General features: G+C 40.4%; 1 protein-coding gene across 8 annotated transcripts in view; it reads left to right on the top strand.

Moving 5' to 3' along the window:
* The window catches only part of DSE (dermatan sulfate epimerase), a 60,796-nt gene that overhangs the window by 28,761 nt on the left and 12,146 nt on the right, over window positions 1-19,889 (top strand). For 7 of the 8 annotated variants that reach the window (XM_037158108.2, XM_037158105.2, XM_053664848.1 and 4 more), the window contains one exon: window positions 18,612-18,865. In XM_037158108.2, the coding sequence (XP_037014003.2) occupies window positions 18,612-18,865 (254 nt within the window). Of the gene's footprint in view, window positions 1-18,611; window positions 18,866-19,889 lie in introns of those variants that run through there. The other variant, XM_037158110.2, reaches the window with a different exon arrangement.

The raw sequence follows: 19,889 nt of genomic DNA, 5'->3' as shown, positions 1-19,889 counted from the left end.
GTTTCAATAAAAACTTTACTGTTATTATACTGAAGTACATATGCACGTGTAGCTTTATTTTTAAGCTTCTCAATACACAGCACTTTCCCTACCTGGTCACTCTGGAGTTGTGTGTTTGAGAAGTATTCATTGGGAATTATTCTTTCCCCATTTCTCTATGGCATTTTTGCTCCCTTATCATCAGAAAATAAATCACAGAGGAAAGAAATTACTTCACTCTTGCATGAGAGCCAGTCGGCTAAGGAAATCAGAACTGGTGAGGGAAACAAAGGAAGTTGAACTTCGGGCAGAGAAGTAATTATATTTTTATTTGCAACAAACTGCATATTAAGTCCTTACCTGTGAACTACAAGTGTCTGGAGAGTGACATCTGAGGATGTATTTGCAAAATAAAATAAAATTAAAATAAAATAATAAACAGAGAAAAAGAGAAAGAAGAGCCCCTGGCACATTGAAATGAACCCATCAGTTTCATTTCTGCGCATTCCAAAATGATGACTGTGTCTGTCTTGCTCAGCCCTGCTGGGCTCCAAATGCAGTTCCCCTCAACTGTTTTTGTGGGCTCTTTACTTTTCTAATTTGCATGTTAAGGCTGGGAATCAAAGTCGGGGAGGAGGTGGCCTGGCCCCCCAACACGAGGAGCTATAGCACCATGAGTCAGGGTTTCCTCCACTGTTTGTCCTCCTTCACTTTAGAGTGGTAAAGAAAGGCGGCTGAACCCAGAATGCACCTGGAATCCATTGCGGTCAAATCCAGTGGACTCTGGAAACAAAAGCTGGGCTCTCAGAAAACCCAGCCCCCATTCCCCTGGTTTGTTCGCAATCATGTTTTCCCTTCCTTCTACTCTTCCTCCTCTCTCTCTTTCTGCCTCTCATTTCTTCTGTTCCTTTCATTCTGAGATCTAAGGACACTTATCCCCTTTTATTCCACTTAAGATCCTTGGAAATAAAATGCTAAAACTGATGACTTGAAGGTTTTTAATATGATCGGATTCTTTAAAAGTTATAGAAACACATTTTAGGAACCTGGTCACTGGGATTTCCCTTTTTCAAAAAGCAGGTTATTGTCAGCATCTTTCCAAGTGAAGATATGGGGCAAGGTCGAGGTCAGGTGACCTGTGGCAGGGGAGGCATGGAGGAGTTGCTAAGGGAGAGGTGAAGTCAGCTGTGCTCATTAGCTGAGCATCTCAGCGTGATTGTTCAGTACTTACCAGGCAAACTGGGCTTCATCCGTTTCAAATGCAAATGAGGATAAAGTAGTTTTAATAAGGCTTCTTTCTAAAAACTATTCGAAGATACCGAACAAAAGTGGTAATAATACACAATTGAAAAGAAATCCAAAGTTCATTTCCTTTGTGGGGTCTGTTTGTTGTTTGGCACTTAGATTCAGGATTGGTCTGAGCTTGCTGAGGTTCAACACGTCTCTGTGATGAGTGACTCGCTGTCCCCTACCTCCTTCCCTTTCATTATCGTGAGCTGCCTTTTAAAATACAAGGTGGGCTTTCAGAGTTGCTGAGGGAGCTGTGCCTATAAGCCAGGGGAGTTTTCCTCCTTTTGTGGGGGTTCTAAATCAGCACCCCACATAATGCAAAGACATGGATATCTTAAGTTCAACATAGTCTTTAAATTTGCCTCTTAAATTTTCCTTATTAAAAACTTGCCAGTGATGATGTTTATTTAAATTTTGTGCATTCCTTGCCCCATGTATTGAGGGAAAAATGTTAGTTAGCAAGTGCTACATATATGAGGTCTGTCCGAAAAAAGTCAAGCCATTGTTAATATAATGAGAATGGTTTGAGTCATACAGATGTAACGTAGCAGCCAAGAAGAGTGGACTGGAATGTGTACGCATGAACAGTGACAGCTTCACTGCACTAGTCACTGGGCAATAGAGCCATTGAGTGAGCACGTGTACTGTGTGGCCGTTGCATTCAAACTGACTAGTGAGAAGAGCAGTGAATCTACATCAGATTTTTTGTTGAGCTTGAACATTCCTCCATGGAAACTATTCATATAATTCAGAAGGCTTTCAGGGACAATGCGATTGAGTGCAGCACAAATAAAAGTGTGGCACAAATGCTTCAAAGATGCTCGAGAATCAGTTGAAAGTGATTCACACTCTGGAAGGAGGCCTGCAACAAGCAGAACACCTGAGAATGTTGAGTGTGTACAGGCTGCAGTCAGCAAAGATCAGCGACAGTGGGAGAACTAGAAGCCGATCTGGAGATTCCAAAAAACTACTGTGTCTGAGATTTTTGACACAGGACCTTGGCATGAATTGTTTTGTGTCAAAATTCATTCCACACCTCTGCTACCAGGGCAGAAGGAACATGTTGCTGCGGTTGCTAATGACTTGATTCAAACCACTACCAATGAACCCGATTTTCTCAAGAAGGTGGTAACCAGAGATGAATGGTGGGTCTATGACTATGATACACAAACAAAGGCCCAGCTGTGCCAGTTGAAGTCCACCTGACTCTCCACGCCCAAAGGAGGCAGGGCAAAGTTGCAGCAATACCAAACCATGTTAACTGTACTTTTTAATTGGGAAGGTGTTTATCATAAGTACACTCCTCCAGGCCAAACAGTTAATAGCAGTACTACCTCAGTGTTCTTCACTGGTTGAGAGATGCAAAATGGCAAAAATGGCCACAGCTATGGGCAACTGGTGATTGGCAGCTTCATCACGACTACGTGCCCAGGTATCATGTCTCGTGCAGAATTTTTTAGTGAAACATCAAATCACCCAGGTGACTCAGTGCTCCTATAGCCCAAATTCGGTACCCTGTGACTTCTGGCTTTTCCCAAAACTTAAATCACCTTTGAAAGGGAAGAGTTTTCAGACTCATGAGATTTCCCAAATCATGAGATTTGAGAAAATAAAACAGGGCACCTGATGGTGATTGGGAGAACTGTGTGAGGTCCCAGGGTACCTACTTTGAAGGGGACTGAGGTGTCATTGTCCTATGTACAATGTTTGTTTCTTTTAAAGATTTTATTTATTTATTTTTAGAGAGAGTGGTAAGGAGGGAGAAAGAGAGGGAGAAAAACATAAATGTGTGGTTGCCTCTTACAGACCCTGAACTGGGGACCTGGCCCACAACCCACGCATGCACCTTGACTGGGAATTGAACCAGCAACCCTTTGGTTTGCAGGCTGGCACTCAGTCCACTGAGCCACACTGGCCAGGGCTATATGATGTTTCTTGTATCTTCTTCAATAAATGTCTATTTTTCATATTGCAGTGCTGGATACTTTCTGGACAGACCTTGTATATCTGTATTCTATTTCAGTAATGCTTTATAATTACTTTTAAAAGTTGGTTTTATCTGTGAAGTGAAATAACTATTCACTTTTTATACCACTTAAGAATAGGGTCTTACTCAGAGAAAGACCAATACCATCTGATTTCACTTACATGTAGAATCCAAAGAACAAAATACACAAGGAAACATAACTAAAACAGACTCATAGACACAGAGAACAAAATGACCGTTGCCAGAGGGGAGGGGGGAAAGCACCGCATGGGGAACATAGCCAACAATAGTGTAATAACTATGTGTGGTGCCAGGTGGGCACTCGGAACATCGGGGCATCACTTTGTAAAGGATATGGCCGTCTAACCACTGTGTTATACACCTGAAACTAACACATAATAATATTGATTGCAAAGTACATTGAAAAATAAAATGAAAACAATAGGGTCTTGCTGACATTCAGTTCTTACTAATGCTGTATAGACATTTATAAGTGCTAGAGAGTAATGATGACAGGTATATGCCCATGGAGTCTCATAAAGCTGGGTAGTTCATTTTACTGTAGTTATCTTCACAATTGCTTTTTTACCTCTTCATTTCCTTCTGCCATATCCATTAAGGAAATGTGGTTTAGCCATGCTTCACACAGCTTCTCATCCATCTTTCCTGTTCGTTTCCAGCGTCAACATGCTGGCATAGGGCAGCAGGCAGAGACACGGCCAGGGGCCAGATCGTTGCCAATCCCATGTAAGCCTGTGGTTTAGAAGCTTTGTGTGTGGAACGCCTTGGAGGTGAGAAACCAGGAGGAAGGGGACGCAGTAGAAGCTCATAATATTAGTCTAGGAAGGAGATGAAAACCACAATTAAGACAGTATGGTGGCGAGAAGGTGGGATGAATTTTAAGAGACGTTGCGGACAGAGTAGCTACGTAGAGATTGGTCAGATAAGGGACAGTTTTTCTGAAGTTTGATTCTTTCACCAGAATCATATCAGTAGTCTTAAAAAGACAGCTTCCAGGGCTCTGCCCAAGTTCAGTAAATGATTTCTTGGAGTAGATCAAAGAGCCTGCCCTTCTAACGAGTCCCCATGTGATCCTGAGGCACACTGAGATTTAAATGATAAAGGAAAGGGAGGTGTAAAGAATGGTACTTGGTTTTTGTCTTGGGTGAATGACAGCTCAAAGATGCCGCAGATAAGATAGAAGAGAAAGTAGGTTTTGGGGGAGAGAAAAGATAATTCACTTTTCTACATGCCTTTTTGAGTCACTCTACCTCACCTTTATTCTCCCCTTTTCTCCTCCCTCCAATTTATTTTGTTCTTGTTCTTGTTCTTGCTACATTGCAAATACATTTTGTTAATTGTTGTTTGTGTCCTTACGGCACATGGACACCTCCTTCAAGAAAAAGTATCTTCGGATGGTAAAAAAAAAGTTAGCCTGTCATCACCGTCACTATAAAACATGCCTCCATCCAGCAGAGCTTACAGATTTTTCGAGTCTCTTTTTTCTAGAACTTGGTGATTTTAGTGTTTCAGGCTTTTCACTGACAGGCATTGATGTGCGCTCCCCAGTGGTCCGCTTGTACCAGGTGCGCTGACATTTGCAACTCTGCCTGGGTCTGGCGGTGATACCTTTACAGACCAGTCCTGAACTGGCCTTTCTGCTGCAGGGAGCCCAGACTTATCCGGCCCTTCTCCTCCTCCTTCCCCTCCAACCCTACTCAGACTTCAGGAAGCAGTTAACTTCTCCTTCCTCTATAACATTTTCTCTAATGTCTGCCCCTCTCGAATCCCATAGTTACCACTTTTCATGTGACTCCCTGGTTTGCAAACATTAACTGGGTTACTTTCCTTGTTCTCTCATCAGAAGTGTATGTCTTCAAGATGTAGCCTCAAAGAAACTTCTTTTAGAAACCTCCTGAAGTCCAACTTCTACTCATACCTTTGCCAATGTGATTGAGATATGTCAAGGAACCCATGCAAAACTCTTAGAGGATGCTTCTCCTGTACTCTGATTCTTGGTTTATTTGTTTTCCTCTCCCACTAACCTAAGCTTATTGAGGGTAGCGCCATCATCATGTTTTGCTGTCGAGTCCTGAGACCAGATGTGTTATATTGCCCTTAAAGGCTCTAGTAAGACATAGTTAATGAATGAATAAGTGATCTTATTTTGATTGAGAGTCTAAGCTTACCAAGAACAGAAGTCCTGGATCTGTATACAACTTTAAGTCTGGTTTGGTGCCTTGTACACTGGGTGCTAGCTGTCTGGTCTCACATCCTCTCTGAAGACCTGCCTGTTGTCTGCCTGTAGTCACAAAGGCATTGCACCTTTGGCCTAGTTGGAGGCCGGTAAAAGGTACGTCAGGACTTGACATCTGGGTGCCTAGTTTACTAGAGAGTCTTGGATTAGTTGCACTTTGAAGTGCTCCTCCTGCACTTGGTATTTTCTCCTCCCTACTCCTTGAATTTTGTCATCCAGCATCTAAACATATATGTGATATTCATGAATGTTTCCTATCAAATAAACTCAATAATTTTTTTTAATGCAGAGCCACCTGTCTCAATCTTCGAAATGAGTGGCAATGATGTTAGATGTTGGAAGGTGATGCTTTATTGGAATTAAGGGCAGGAACTGTGGAGCCAGACTGTCTTCCAATCCCATTCAAGAGCTGTGTGACTTAGCGCATGGCACCTGACTTCTCCGTGGCTCACTTTCTTCACTGTAAATTGGTGATAAATACAATACTTACCTCATAGTGTTGTGTAGAGGATTAAATGAGTTCATGAGAGCAGCACCTGGCATAATGTGTCAGCTTTAACTATTACTTTGTTCATATTTTGTGTTCTTATAAATTAATGCCAGCAAAGGCGATTTTAATTTATAATGAATGTATGCATGTATCCATTTTATGTAAGTTTATTGTGTACTTATTCTGTTTTAGGCATTGTGCTAGGTATCAGGGACACAAAAAAATCTGAGGACAAGTTAAACATCTTGCCTTCATTTGTTGACCTCTGGAAGATATAGACTAATAGACAGTGTGAATGCAGATGTTAATGTTGCGAGAGGGGAAAGTACAGTGTGTGATGGGAAGACGCCAACTTGGAGCATCGGGGAAGGCTTTGCCACTGGGCCCTGAAGGACATAAAACAATCAGTTAAAGGAAAGGGGAAGAGAGCACATTTGAATGTTCCAAGCAGAAGCGACTGATGTTCAGAGAGCGGATCTATCCCATAGCTAGTAGTACCCCAGTGCCCACGAGGCGATGTAGCTCCGATTTCTTTTTACCAGGAAGCAAGGAGGCTGCTAAGGAGTGTTTCTGGAAATTGGACAGAATAGAGACAGGAGCAGATAGAGATAAGTGTAGTAAAGACTCAGGGCTGGAATGAAGACCTAAATTTGTACCGCATTATAGCGTGTGCTATACATGTACCATATATGGTATAACATGTTATACTGGTGAGGAGAGAGAACAGGCTACTCCATAATGAGGGAGTGAAGCAGCGTGACTCTTTTTAGAGAAACTTAACAGACAGCTTATCTTGGTAGTAGGAGAAAGAAATAAAAATTGGCTCAAAAATTCACAAACACTAATTGAGGGTACGCTAGGTGTCCATGACCCAGGGGTGCATAAGCCAGGTGAGGAGAAGAGGCAGCAACAATTAAAGTTATCAGAGCACAAAGTGAGTCCGCATTACCCAAAATGGTTTAAGGCAAAGTGAAATTAAAAGCCAAGTAAGTGGAAGTTCCCATGTTATATGATTCCGTGTATGTGAAATGTTCTGAACAGGGAGATCTTTGGAGACAGAGTGTGGGTTAGCGGCAGCCTAGGGCCCAGCAGAGTAGGCCTGGGAGCCTAGGAGGGTTATGAGCAAAGAGTGTTGGGTTCCTTTCCAAGGTGGTGAGTGTGTCCTCAAGTTGACTATGGCGATGGTCACATATGTCTGTGAATTTACTGAAAACGATCGAAGCACACATTGTAAATGGTTTTGTTGTGTGGTATGTAAATCATATCTCAGCAAAGCCATTATATGAAAAAGGTTAAAAAATAAAGAGAAAGCAGAGACCTTTTGAGGAACTGAAAATTTAATGTAGGAAGGAGACAAGCAAGCTTTGAGTGGAGAACCAGATGCTGCAAGGCCTTGCCCACCCTGTGAAGGAACTTGAACTTTTCCTTACAAGCACTGTGAGGCCAGTGCAGGGTTTTCACAGGGCAGCGACACGATCCGATTTGTGTGTGACAGGATATTTTTCTAACCTTTTCATTGCAAAATGAAATAGAACACCATACAGACATGTGTAGCTTAATAAAGCAACTAACACCCATTGCCCTGGTAACCACAGCACAGGTTAAAAAAGAGAACTTGCCAGCCACCCAGAGAAGCCCCTTCATGGGCCCCATTCCAATCACAGTTCTCTCTGTCCCCACAAAGACCACCCTGACTTCTATACTTATCATGCCCCTGGGTTTCTTTATACTTCACTCAAGGGTGCATCCCTGGGCATATGTTTAGTTTTGCTCACTTTTAAAAAATTGTCTTTTGAAAGTCATTTTTATCAGCAGTTTTTCTTCCATCTCTTCACTTTTGTTGCAATTATCTATGAAAGGACCCAAGGCTCTTCGAAGACCTGTGCCACGTTCCATAGTCTGGATGCTGTTGACTGTACATCAAGGTGTAGCTCTGAGTCACCCCGCCTGGGGTATTTCCTGCAGACTGACCACAGGATGCTATGGCTTGCTCCAGCTCAGTTTTGATCACTTTGACACCAGCATGGGTAGTGGCTGTGCTCCATTAGGGGACAGAAAATGGCTGCTGGTTTCTCCATGTGACAGATTTGTGCTTTAGGAAGGAAGAATCTCTGACCACCTGGGGAGAGCAATTGCAGAGGTCAAACCAGGAAGACCAGTTAGTCCTTTTGTGTTTATCCAGATGAAACCCTGGAATAGGGACTCAGAATGGAAGGAAATAATGGTTTTGAGAAAGAATTAAGAGTTAGCATGTATGAGACTTGACCATTGTATTTGATGACAAAGAGGACAGAGAAATACCTTTCTGGGATGCCGAGAGGACAGTGGGGTCTTTCCGTGAGAGTAAAACTTGGAGCTGTCGGGGAAGGCTAATAAAGTGTTTGGTTTGGGATATACCGAATTCGAAGTGCCTGTGGACGGAAGAGGAGAGATCAAGTTCACATCTCTCAAGCATTATTTTTAACCACTTCCTGTTTGCCAGTAGTGTATTGTGACTTAAAAAAAATGTTGCCAACAAAAAAATTGAAATATTTTTTCAAGTACAACAAACATAGTTTCTGTAGGTGATAAAAAAAGGTAGAAGGAAAATTCAAAGAAGGTAAGGTTTAATTCAAGTGGGGCTCTCACTATACATGAATGAATAACAGCCAGAAGCATGAAAAGAGAAAGCAAGGTGCTACAGAACATTCTAGCCACATGGGTGTCCTCAAATCACTTTCCGGAAGTGAAGTGGAAATGAAACACCGTGTGGTGCCTCTTTAAGAGGGAAGCATCAGCTTGAGTGAGTTACGCTATTTTTTTACTGAAGTTAGAAAAAGAAAAAAAATTCTTGATGAAGCACAGATAGTGGTTTGGTTTTGTCACAATTTAGTGAACAATTTTTAGTTCATTTCTGTGATTTCTTTACAGTGAATTCACTGTGACAAAAAATCAGGGGAAGGAAGAGATAAGAATAAATTCACAGATATGGCTAAAACTTTATCTTCTTGCCCTAAACTTTTATCCACAACTAGAAAAACCACAAGGACTTTACTATTTTCCTTTCTTTGGAGAGTTTTTTTGACCTGGGGGAGATTTTAAAGTATTACTGAAGCTAGTTTGGATTGAAGCCAGTTTGAATCTTTGACTCTTTGCTTTTCTACCCTGGCCTGTCACTTGGGGCGGGGTCAACTTTCACTTTCAATATGACAAATAACTAAAGATCTGGAATTTGGGAAACTGTTTAATGACCATGACACGTTGAAGACAGCCCGCAATTTTGACTCATAATTTAATTTAAATTTAATTTATTCATTCTTTTTTGTGGCAGCATATGAGATAGCACATCTTCCAATTTTTTATGATCCCCAAAGCACAATCCTAAACTGACTTTGTCCCACTTTATTGCCAAATACTTTTGAAGAAGTGCTCCTTGAAACTGTGTTCCCAGGACATGAAATAAATACTATTCGTGTCGGGTGCTGTTCACAGGCATTGTTTCATTACCCCACTGGAATAGAAATGGCTTCAAAGCCTAGCAGAACTGTTTTGGGGGATAAGAGATGTTTTATTGATTTTTTTAAAAGATTTTATTTATTCATTTTTAGAGATAGGGGAAGAGAAAGAGAGAAATATTGATGTGTGGTTTGCCTCTCACATGCCCTGTACTGGGGACCTGGCTTGCAACCCAGGCTTGTGCCCTGACTGGGAATCGAACTGACAACCCTTTGGTTCACAGCCCAAGCTCAATCCACTGAGCTACACTACCCAGTTTTATTGTTGTTTTCCCACACACTGATGAATTATTCTTTTGCTCCTGCATTGGCTGCCTAGACTTATTTGGTGTTTCTTATCTGCCTTCATCAGACAACACCTTCTGCCCTCTACTTGGAGCAGTTGGCACTTCTCTGGTGTCTCGGTTCCTTCCTGATGATCTCACAGCCTCAGTGCTGGCCCCACATCCTCTGCTCTGAGAAAGTGCTTTGGGAAGCCCAGGACTCAACCCAGCTCCACACAGGGAACTGGGTCCGGGTCCTCTGCCTACAGGAGGCATTTGAGGGACTGCTTGTTTCATGTCACCTTTACTTTCTAAGACAGTGGTTTTCAAACCTTTTTTCACTGTGACTCACAATAAGAATTAAAGTTGACATCACATCCCAATGTAGACATCACTGTAACTCTACATGTGTAAATAGTAAAAGTTGCACAAATGAGCCCTTGCATTTAGACCATGCTTTGTAGTCTATTTTCTATTCTATTTCATTTCATTAAATTACACTAAAAATATGCTTGTCATAACCCATTATGTTTATTTACAATCTGTTAATAGCTTGTAATTTATATTTTGGAAACTCTGCCTAACATTCTGATAAACACGATTTGTTTTCAAAGAATCCCTTCTTAATATACCCCTGATCTTGGCTATCTCCAGAGAGGAAACCGCTTCGATCTTTGAGGTGGCCACTTTATTCCATACTTTTAGTGTTTACAGAGTACTTGTTCCTAAAATATACTAGGAAGCATCTTTTTTTCATTAGGAAACAGTGCAGGTCTGTGATTGATGACTCCATTTCAGGTTTCCAGGGCTGAGTGGAATAAATTCTTCAGTTTGTTATTTCCTATTGGCGCCCAGAATAAAATAGGCCACAGTTAACTCCCTGTTTTAAAAAGGTAACTTCAGCAAAAACCTTTAAAAGTTATATTGTAAAAGAAAAAAATTGATAAAGCATCAGAAAGTGGGCATCTTGTGTAAATACCACCCTTACCGAGGAGGCCACAAGGAAGCATGAAGTGTCATTGTATGTACCTAACACCTCAAGATCCACCTCATTCTGTTTTTATGTTTTCCTATCATTAGGGTGCCACGATTTACCAATTTGAGTACAGTTTTTGCCATTGAGACAGTTTAATCTATCACTTTTTAAATGTTACACTGCAAGAAATTTTTTGCATGTGTTGTCGGAATGTTAGAGGATTGCTCTCTGAAATAAGTGGCAGTGTGTGTGCAGGCGGCAGCAGGGAGATAGTGGGGGCATGAAGACTGTGATGGTGGGTCGATTCCGTAAGGTGCGTGTGCTCACGGCCAAGACAGGTGCAACAAAGCACCACAGATGGGGTGTCTTAAAAGAAACCCATTAATTCTCTCACAGTGCTGGCGGCTGGGTGTCTGACACCAAGGTGTAGCAGGATTGGGTCTTCCTGGAGGCTTCCAGGAGAAATTGTCCCATGACAATCCCATGCCACTCTCCTAACTTTGGGTGGTCATAGGTGGCCCTGGGCATTCCTGGGCTTACAGATGGGTCACTCACCTGTCTCTCATACAGACCATCCATCACCAACACCTGTATGCTCTTGTCCCTCCATCTTGCCAATATAGATAGGGAAACGTTGTGATTTTAACTAGATGAATATTGTGTTTGCGTATTTTAACAAGGCAAAAGCTATTGACAACTGAACCATAGCATGTACTTAATGATCACTTTTCAATTTGCACCTCACTTTTTGTTTTCTCTAGGATGGTTAGCTTCTTTCCTTCTTTCTTTTTAAATTCTCATGCAAGGACATGCACACGGATTTTAGAGAGAGGGGAAGGGAAGAAAAGAGAGGGAGAGAAACACTGATGTGAGAGACGTCAGTTGGTTGTCCTTTGCATGCACCCCAGCTTGGAACTGAACCCTCTATCTAGGCATGTGCCTTGACCAGGAATCAAACATTTGACCTTTCAGTTTACAGGATGACGCTCCAGTCTACTGAGTCACACAGGACAGGGCACAACTTTCTTGTTTTACTTGCTTAGTTTCCTATACATTTATTACTATTACCAGCCAGACCTGAGGGTTAATCTTCTCAATCCATTCATACAAGACGTCATTTTTAAGACATTATTTGTAACAATTCATCTTAAAGAAGTAACTGCCAAAGCCACTTGGCTCACCGTGATCTACCTCCGTACAGCTGCCGACTTGGTCTCCGGTGTTGCCTGGTATTGGCTCTCCTGGCCATGATCTCACATATGTTCCTTTTTGTCATACGCCTTAATTTTGGTGGAGAAATTCTCCACTAGTTTCCAGAGGAAGTATTGAAGACAAGTACATTTTGCAACCCCAGATGCCTGCATCTATTTTTTCTGCCCTGGTGCTTAAGTAGAAGCTTATCTGGGTATGGAATTATAGTCTGGACATTGTCTCTTATTTTCAGTGGTACTGTTTTTGTGGTCTTCTGGCTTCTAGTGCCCTTTTGAGATGTGTGATTCCACTCTGATTCTTGATACTTTGAATGAACGCTGATTTTTCTTTTTGAAGCTCTTAGGGTCTTTTCTATGTCACCGGTGTTATGAATTGTAGGATCATGTGCCTTGGTTAGGGACGAGTCTGTTTTCACTCACATCCTATGAACTTGATGGACTATTGCAGTGTGAAAACTCATGCCCTATAGTTCTAGGAAATTGTCTTGATATAGTTTGATTTTTTCCCCCCATTGTTTTTTCTTGCTGATTGTTTGTTTGGGGGTGGGGCTCTTTTCTTACTCAATTGTTCAACCTTTTGGGACAATTCTTTCATTTTCTTTTCTTTCTTTTTTTGTCTTATTTTCCTGCTTTCTCGATATTTCCTCAACTTTCCTTTAGCCCTTCTATTGAATTTGTCTTTCTGCCATCTTATTTTTCATTTTCAAGAGTTCTTTTTTGTTTTGAAATTTTTTCCTCCCTGCATAGTTTAATTTTATCATTTTGTTAATTTGCTGCATTTATCATTTTGTTCACTTGGACCTCTTCTATTAAGGGATTTCCTTAAATCTCTGCTAGTCATTGAGCGCCTACTCATATATTAGAGTAGGTATTACATGTTTCCTATTGTTGCTGTCACAAATTACCATGAACCTAGTAACTTAAACAACACAGGCTTAGCTTACATTTCTGTAGCTTAGAAATCTAATGTGGGTCTCTCACTGGACTAAAATTAAGGTGTTAGTAGGATTGTGTTCCTTTTTGGAAGCTCTAGGGCAGAGTTTATTGCCTTGACATTTTATAGCCTCTGGAGGCTGCATAAATTCCTTTTCTCTTGCCTTCCTTCCTCCATCTCCAAAGCTAACAATACCGCATCTCTGATTTTTCCACTTCGGTTACATTTCTTTTTGACCACAGCTGGAAAAGATTCTTTGCTTTTTAAGTACCCATGTGATTGGATTGGGTTTACCCAGATTGTCTAGGACAAGCCCCCACCACAAGGTCCTTACTCTGATCACTTCTGCAAACTTCCTTTTGCCATAGAAGGCAAGGTATTCATAGATTCTGGGAATTAGGATATAGACATCTTGAGCGGATTGTTATTCTGCCTTCCACAAGTTCTAAATAGCTGATTATCCACTCTGTGAGTGTATTGTGGGGGATGGCGGAGGCAGTTCGAAGCACCATAAGTTTGACAACAATTTGGCTAAACCTTCCTTGGGAAACTCTTGATGTGAAAATCTTTTGATCTTTATTCTCAGTTCTAGAATAGTTACTTTCCCTTGATATATCATGTTATGTTTGAAATGGATGGCATGTTTTTAATGTTGCATGTTACAAAATTTACATTGAAGTTTAGAAGGTAAATACATAAAAATACACAGAATTATAACTGATCAGTTACTGTCAGAGCCAACATTTATAAATTATCATTTTTCCTGAACTTTTTAATTTGAAAAATTTCAAATGCATAGAAATTAAATATTATGCAGTTGATGTTACTTATATTCTCAATATCTGTATTCAGTTATTTGTATTTTCAGAGAACCAGTTTTGCCTTTGTTGATTTTTCCCTTATTACTTGTCTGTTTTGTATTTCATATATACATATATTTTTGTCTAATCCATATTATTCATTTAATTTGCTTTTCCTGCTGGAAGCTCAGACTGTTAATGTTATACCTTTTTATTTTGTGCTCTAAGACTTGTAGCACCGTAAGTCTCCTCTAAGGACTGTGTCAGCTGTATTCTACAGATTCAGATGTGTTGTGTTTCCATTGCCATTTGCGATGATTTATAATTGTGCTTACAACTTCTTCTTTGACCCATGAGTTATTTAGAGTTGCTTTTATATAACTATATGATATATTAGTAAGCTCTTAAGCTCATGGTAGCGGATAGAAGTTTACCAAAATTCTTGTTTTCACTTGAAAGCTCAAAATTTGTCATTGGCAACCAAAACTTTTAGTTTTCCTTGACCTGAAAAGCTTCCTTGTTCATTTTTTTACAAAGCGTCATTTTAAATACCCAAGTCCAGATAACTCTAGTTTATTAGTTGACCATTTTCTCATGTAAAAATGGCGTTTCATGAAAAAAAGCAGCCAGTTCAGATCCCAACTCAGTGCACAGTTTCTCTCTCTGTGACTGTTACTGCATGTGGGTATGTGTCCATCATGCTTTTAATATATTTCCCATTTCATCATACACTCAAAGAGTGTAAGAAATACACTCAAAGAGTTAAGATTTTATAAAATTAATTATTGTACCACTTTATCAAGGATAGTCTTAAGGGAAACTGTTTTTGTTGTTGTTGTTTTAATTTAGAGTGCATGGCAGCAGTGAAAAATTATATAAGGATTACTAGCGCAGTTCGGTGCCCCTGCCTGGAGTTTTCCTAAGGCACCAGCATTTTTAGCCATTAGTGTTTTGCTCCATCAGTGCGTAGGTCAACATACAACATCTTTATATTATTATGAAAAACTTTTTACTTGGGGAGCCCCTGAAAGAGGCTTGGAGACCCAAGGGGTCCATGGACCTTACTTAAGAACATCTCTCTAAGGAGAGAAAAGTATAGCTCATAAAAAGAAGAATACACTAAAGGTTTTCCCAACTTGCCTCCTCTTATCAGACTTGCCAGTGAAATTAACCTCCAGTCCTTGCTGGAGGGAGCAGAAACTCTCACAGCGGGCCAGGAGGGGCGGGAGGGGCCAGGAGGGGCGGGAGGGGCCAGGAGGGGCGGGAGGGGCCGGGCTGGCTGGCCATTCTCTGTTACGTCCATTCATTTCTCTTCCCACCAGTAGAGTTACCTGCTTAGCAAATAGCAGTTGTATTTATTCTCAAACCAGTTGATGCCGGTTTCACTAATACTTGTAATTACACAATTGTAATACTATTATGTAAATAGAGTAAGTGTGTTCAAAAATAAAAAGAATTAATGTTTGAAAAACCACCCTCAATGCTTTGGAATGACTTACTGTAAAACACTGCTGTCATCATTTAGTGTGGATGAGATTTGTAAAAGTTTAGGGGAAAACTCATAAAAACCTGGAAGGATTCTACAGTCTTTTAAACATATCATTAATTTCTCCCTTTATTATAGAGAAAACAAAGCTAGAAATAGTGATGATGTGTTTCTTGAAGGAAGGAAGAATGAGACTCTAGTCTGTAGATAATCAACTATATTCAAAGAAAGACATTTAGCTCACCTTCAAAATAATGGTGAATCTGTGTACATGTAGGTGTTTTAAACCAAAATAAAATTCATAAATTAATACTGACCTCCTTGTTTAATGATTCCCCACTTAACCATCCATTCCACTAAACTGATTAACCACTGGTCAGAATTGTATTGCGTAAGACGGTTTCTTTGCTGCCATCCGTGAGCTGGAAGAAAATTCCCTTTGTTTCCATGGCAGTAAAACACTCTCTCTTCCATTACTGTACTTTGTATCTGAGGCTGGGTAAGGTTTCATTGGTAAAGGATTTAGATAACCTTTTAGAAATATAGTTGTTACAGGCCAGATTTTGTAACGACTTAGTAGTGATGAACCCAGTGGTGCCGTGAACTATTTTATGTCCGTATACTAGTATTTTATTGAATTAAAAACTGCTTGGGAGCAATAATTGTATGCAGGAGCTTAGAAATTGTCACAGAAATTGTATTATAATATTCCCTGAAGAAAGAGGCTATATTAAATGACCTATCTACAAAAATAAGTTTACTGGTTAGTCAGATGTGTCAGGGGTTGGTAGATGGTCATAGTTCATCGATGTCAGTTTTATTGCAGCTAGGTGCATATGCTGTCACCTATAGATGCAGCATGACATGGGGTAGCAACATGGAGCTGGGAACCACATGAGTTGGCTTCTCTGCCCGGCTCACCAATCACCATGAGTCAGTGGAGACTGTGTTCTTAACTCCTGGCAGTGAGCTTGCAGTGTGAAGTGTTTCCCCTCCATTGTCAGAAGCAGGGACTTAATTCATTCTCTTCACAGTCTGTTTACAACCAGTATACACTGGCCAGCTGACTGGCAAGGTGACTTTGTGACCAAATGGTTAACGAATTCATCAACCTTAGTCACTTTAGCCCCAGTCTATATCACCAGCACAGCCAAACTGATATTATTCTGAAATACCAAGGGATTCCTCCAAATTTCTGATTTCATAATGATTGCATATTCATTGTCAACAGTGTGGCCTAGCTTTATAAACTTGTTCCTTCATTTTTTTCTTTTAACAAAAATATTTTTTGAGTGTCTACTATGTGCTAGACACTGGTGTGGGATTGAGGATCCAGCAGTGAATACGACAAAGAGGGAAAATAACCCTGCTGTTGCGGAACTGAAATTCCAGTAAGGCATACATACACATGCAGTACACACACACACACACACACACACACACACACACACACACGCAGTATACATACACACGTGCAGTTTATAGAGACATGCTATTGTATTTTAATTGTTACTAATTGTAACTGAAGTTTATCATTTCTTCCAAATTATAAATATAGATAACCAACCATAGTAATATTGGGAGGACCTGTAACTTTGTCATAGCAATCACGGATATTTTCATACCATATTACGGTTATTATAGACATCTCAAAATATTGTTGTGCTCATCACTACTTTTAAATTATGGTAGTTACTATCCTTGCTGTTAAATCTTATTATTCAATAAAAAAGTGCCAGGGGCACCCCAAAACAGAATTTATTTATAAAAAATTGTGTTATTCATATATTTGTAAACTTCAGTCACCTTCGAAGTACTCTCCATTTGATGTAATGCACCTATCGGCATTTTGTCCACTGTTCAAAACAGTTTTCGAACTCATCACTTTTGATGCCTTTTAGTGCTTCTGCTATTTTTTTGTTTCACCTCTTCCACATGGGCAAAATGTTTCCCTTTGAAGACTTTTTCATCCAAGGAAACCAAAAAAAAAAGTCTCTTGGGTCGAGATTAGGTATTAGGGAAGGTGGGGCATGGGGTCATGCCATTTTGGGGGGAAAACTGCTGAACACAGTGTGGTGTGGGCAGGTTCACTCGTAAATCACCCATCATGAAATGGGCAGACGCATCGGAAGAGTCCTCAAAAACGATGCACTGAAGCCGTCTGCAGCCTCTCCCAGTGGTGCCAGCTGATACACTGATGCAGTGGTACACTGATGCAGTGGTACACTGATGCAGATGAGTTCCTGTAACATTCACCTAATGGGGGAAGCCTGTACAAGGGGCCTGCCCTCCAGAAGATATTTCTGTTTTTGTTTTTGCTTTTGGTGGGGAGGGGGCTTCTCCCTCGTATTTATCACAATTAAAAAAAAATCTGTATTAATAATTATATTTCAGAGTAATAGGTTTCGTTATAGCCCTATGTATTTTAGCTCATGAATTTTAAAACACATTGAGAAAGACTAAGGCTTTACTAAATTGCCAAAAGGAGCTCATGGAATTGAATTGTTAAGCTTTCGTTTAATCCCTAACTGAGAGCTTGCTTCCACCTCCCACAAGAACAGCACACTCTTCATTTGCTTTCCTCTCTTGGAGATTACTCAGATACATCCTGAACAGATGGGGAGGGTTCTCTGGATAATACCATAGAACTCTGATTGTGGCAGATCCTTTTAGCTTCCTGTTTAGCGCAGGCCACACACTATTAAAATACTTGCTGAATAACGTAGCGAGTCAAGCAGAAATTTGACTTCCTAGAAAAATGAGTTTTAATGCTTCACAGATCAGCTTTTTAACTTCTCTAAAAAATACTCGAAAAAGCCAGTAAAGGCAGTGCAGTTTCTTTTCTGAGAAGAATGAGATGTAGAAATAGTTAGAATCAGTTTATTTCACTCATTTACATCAGTGTTTTAGCCACTCTCTCCATCATGGTGTTGACCAAGTGGGTCTGTCCAGATTGACAGGCCATAAACTTACATAGAACATGGCACCTTCGCCTGGACCAGCCTATGGGGAATAACACAGGATATTCGTATCTGACAGTTTTAGCAAGGCAGCCATTGGAACAACCTCTTAGGCTGGTGAAAAGGGGAAGGGGAGCACTAGTTAAATGGGTGTGCTGGAGAATTTTGCCTTGCTCCTCCATGGTATGGGCTTCAGATCTCTTTTGATTCTGCTACCTCTCCACCAAGAGAAAAAAACAGCAATAAAAATTCTCAACATCCTGATGTTGCCGGAATTCTGAGAGAAATGTTAACTCTGTAATTTTCACATTAGATAAACTTTGTGCTTGTGTCTGATGTAGAAGGAAGCTGATTCTGTGTGGTTAAACCTGTTGGATCATATCTTCAGTTGTACCCTTGAGTCATGAGTAATAGGCACTTAAAAAGCGTGATGACAGCTGGGAGCCTTGTTGCCCTCATTTGCCTGCCTTATGTTTCTTTGCAGGTTGGTGAAGGATGCCCCCTGGGATGAAGTCCCACTTGCTCACTCCCTGGTTGGTTTTGCCACTGCCTATGACTTCCTGTACAGCTACCTGAGCAAGACCCAGCAGGAGAGGTTTCTTGAAGTGATTGCCAATGCCTCAGGATATATGTATGAAACCTCGTACAGGAGAGGATGGGGATTTCAATACCTGCACAATCATCAGCCCACCAACTGCATGGCTTTGCTCACAGGAAGCCTAGTTCTGATGAACCAAGGTACGTGAGGGCTGTCCAGGCTGACATGAGTGGTGGTTGCCACGTGATGAGCGAAGCATTTTTATGACTATTCTTAGAACATGTTTATACTTGAACCTAACGAAGCCTATGAGATGAAGTAATATGTAGGGCATCTCAGAGAATTGAGACACATCTTTCATCATTTCTGCTAGGTACATTAGCATGCAAGTTATTTAATCACGGCTTTTTGACCATCCCAGCCATATTGCGATAGCACAGGATCATTGGTAAATATTGATTTTTCCAAAGAATTTTGACAGTGAAGACAGCCAGTCTGGCTAAATGGAGTTTTTAATATCTAAATGGGTGGCTTATTATTTGAAATGAGTGTTCCTTGCACAGATGTGCATCATTGTCTCAGTACTCTTTCATTCTCTAAAGACTTAACACAACCAGTATAGATCACTTAGGTCAAACTGGAAGTAACGTTTGTGGGTTGCGGAGCTGTGTTTCCTTACGTATAACATAATTGCTCTGTTCTTATAATTCTGACTTAATTGCAAGTTCTGTGGAAATCCATAAATTACTAAATAAGATTGTATTTAAGAAAAGCAGCTCTAAAATCACAGTGAATTGTGAGGATATTAAATATATACTTGGAGGCAGCAAATCTAAAAGAATTTAACGCTTAATTATATTCCTCATAAGAATAAATAAACATTTTGTAGATTCTCCAACATCAGACTTTCCTCAAGTCTAGCTTTCTTTCTTGTCGTATTAGCCAACTATCACATTTGATTAGATCTTAGAGGAAAAGTAACACCAGTTGAGCATTTGACAAATGCTGATTCTTGTCCGTAGTTCATCTAATTCTCACATCAACCATTCAAGGAAGGTACTTGGGATTTGGACTCAGTTCTGGTCAAACTCAAAGTTCATTCTCTTTTCACTATATTTGGTTGCCACTCTGGGAATAGGAATTTGATTTATAGTATTAAGGAAAGCTGCTTACTTAAGAGGGTGAATCTTCTTTTTTACTGAATTTATTGGGATGACATTGGTG

Source organism: Artibeus jamaicensis, unplaced genomic scaffold (genome assembly GCF_021234435.1).
Source record: "Artibeus jamaicensis isolate MK-2021 breed Jamaican fruit bat unplaced genomic scaffold, CSHL_Jam_final contig_387, whole genome shotgun sequence".
In the NCBI taxonomy this organism is placed as follows: Eukaryota; Metazoa; Chordata; class Mammalia; order Chiroptera; family Phyllostomidae; genus Artibeus; species Artibeus jamaicensis.
Note: the sequence above shows the minus strand (reverse complement) of the source record. Positions and strands in the feature narration are given on the sequence as shown.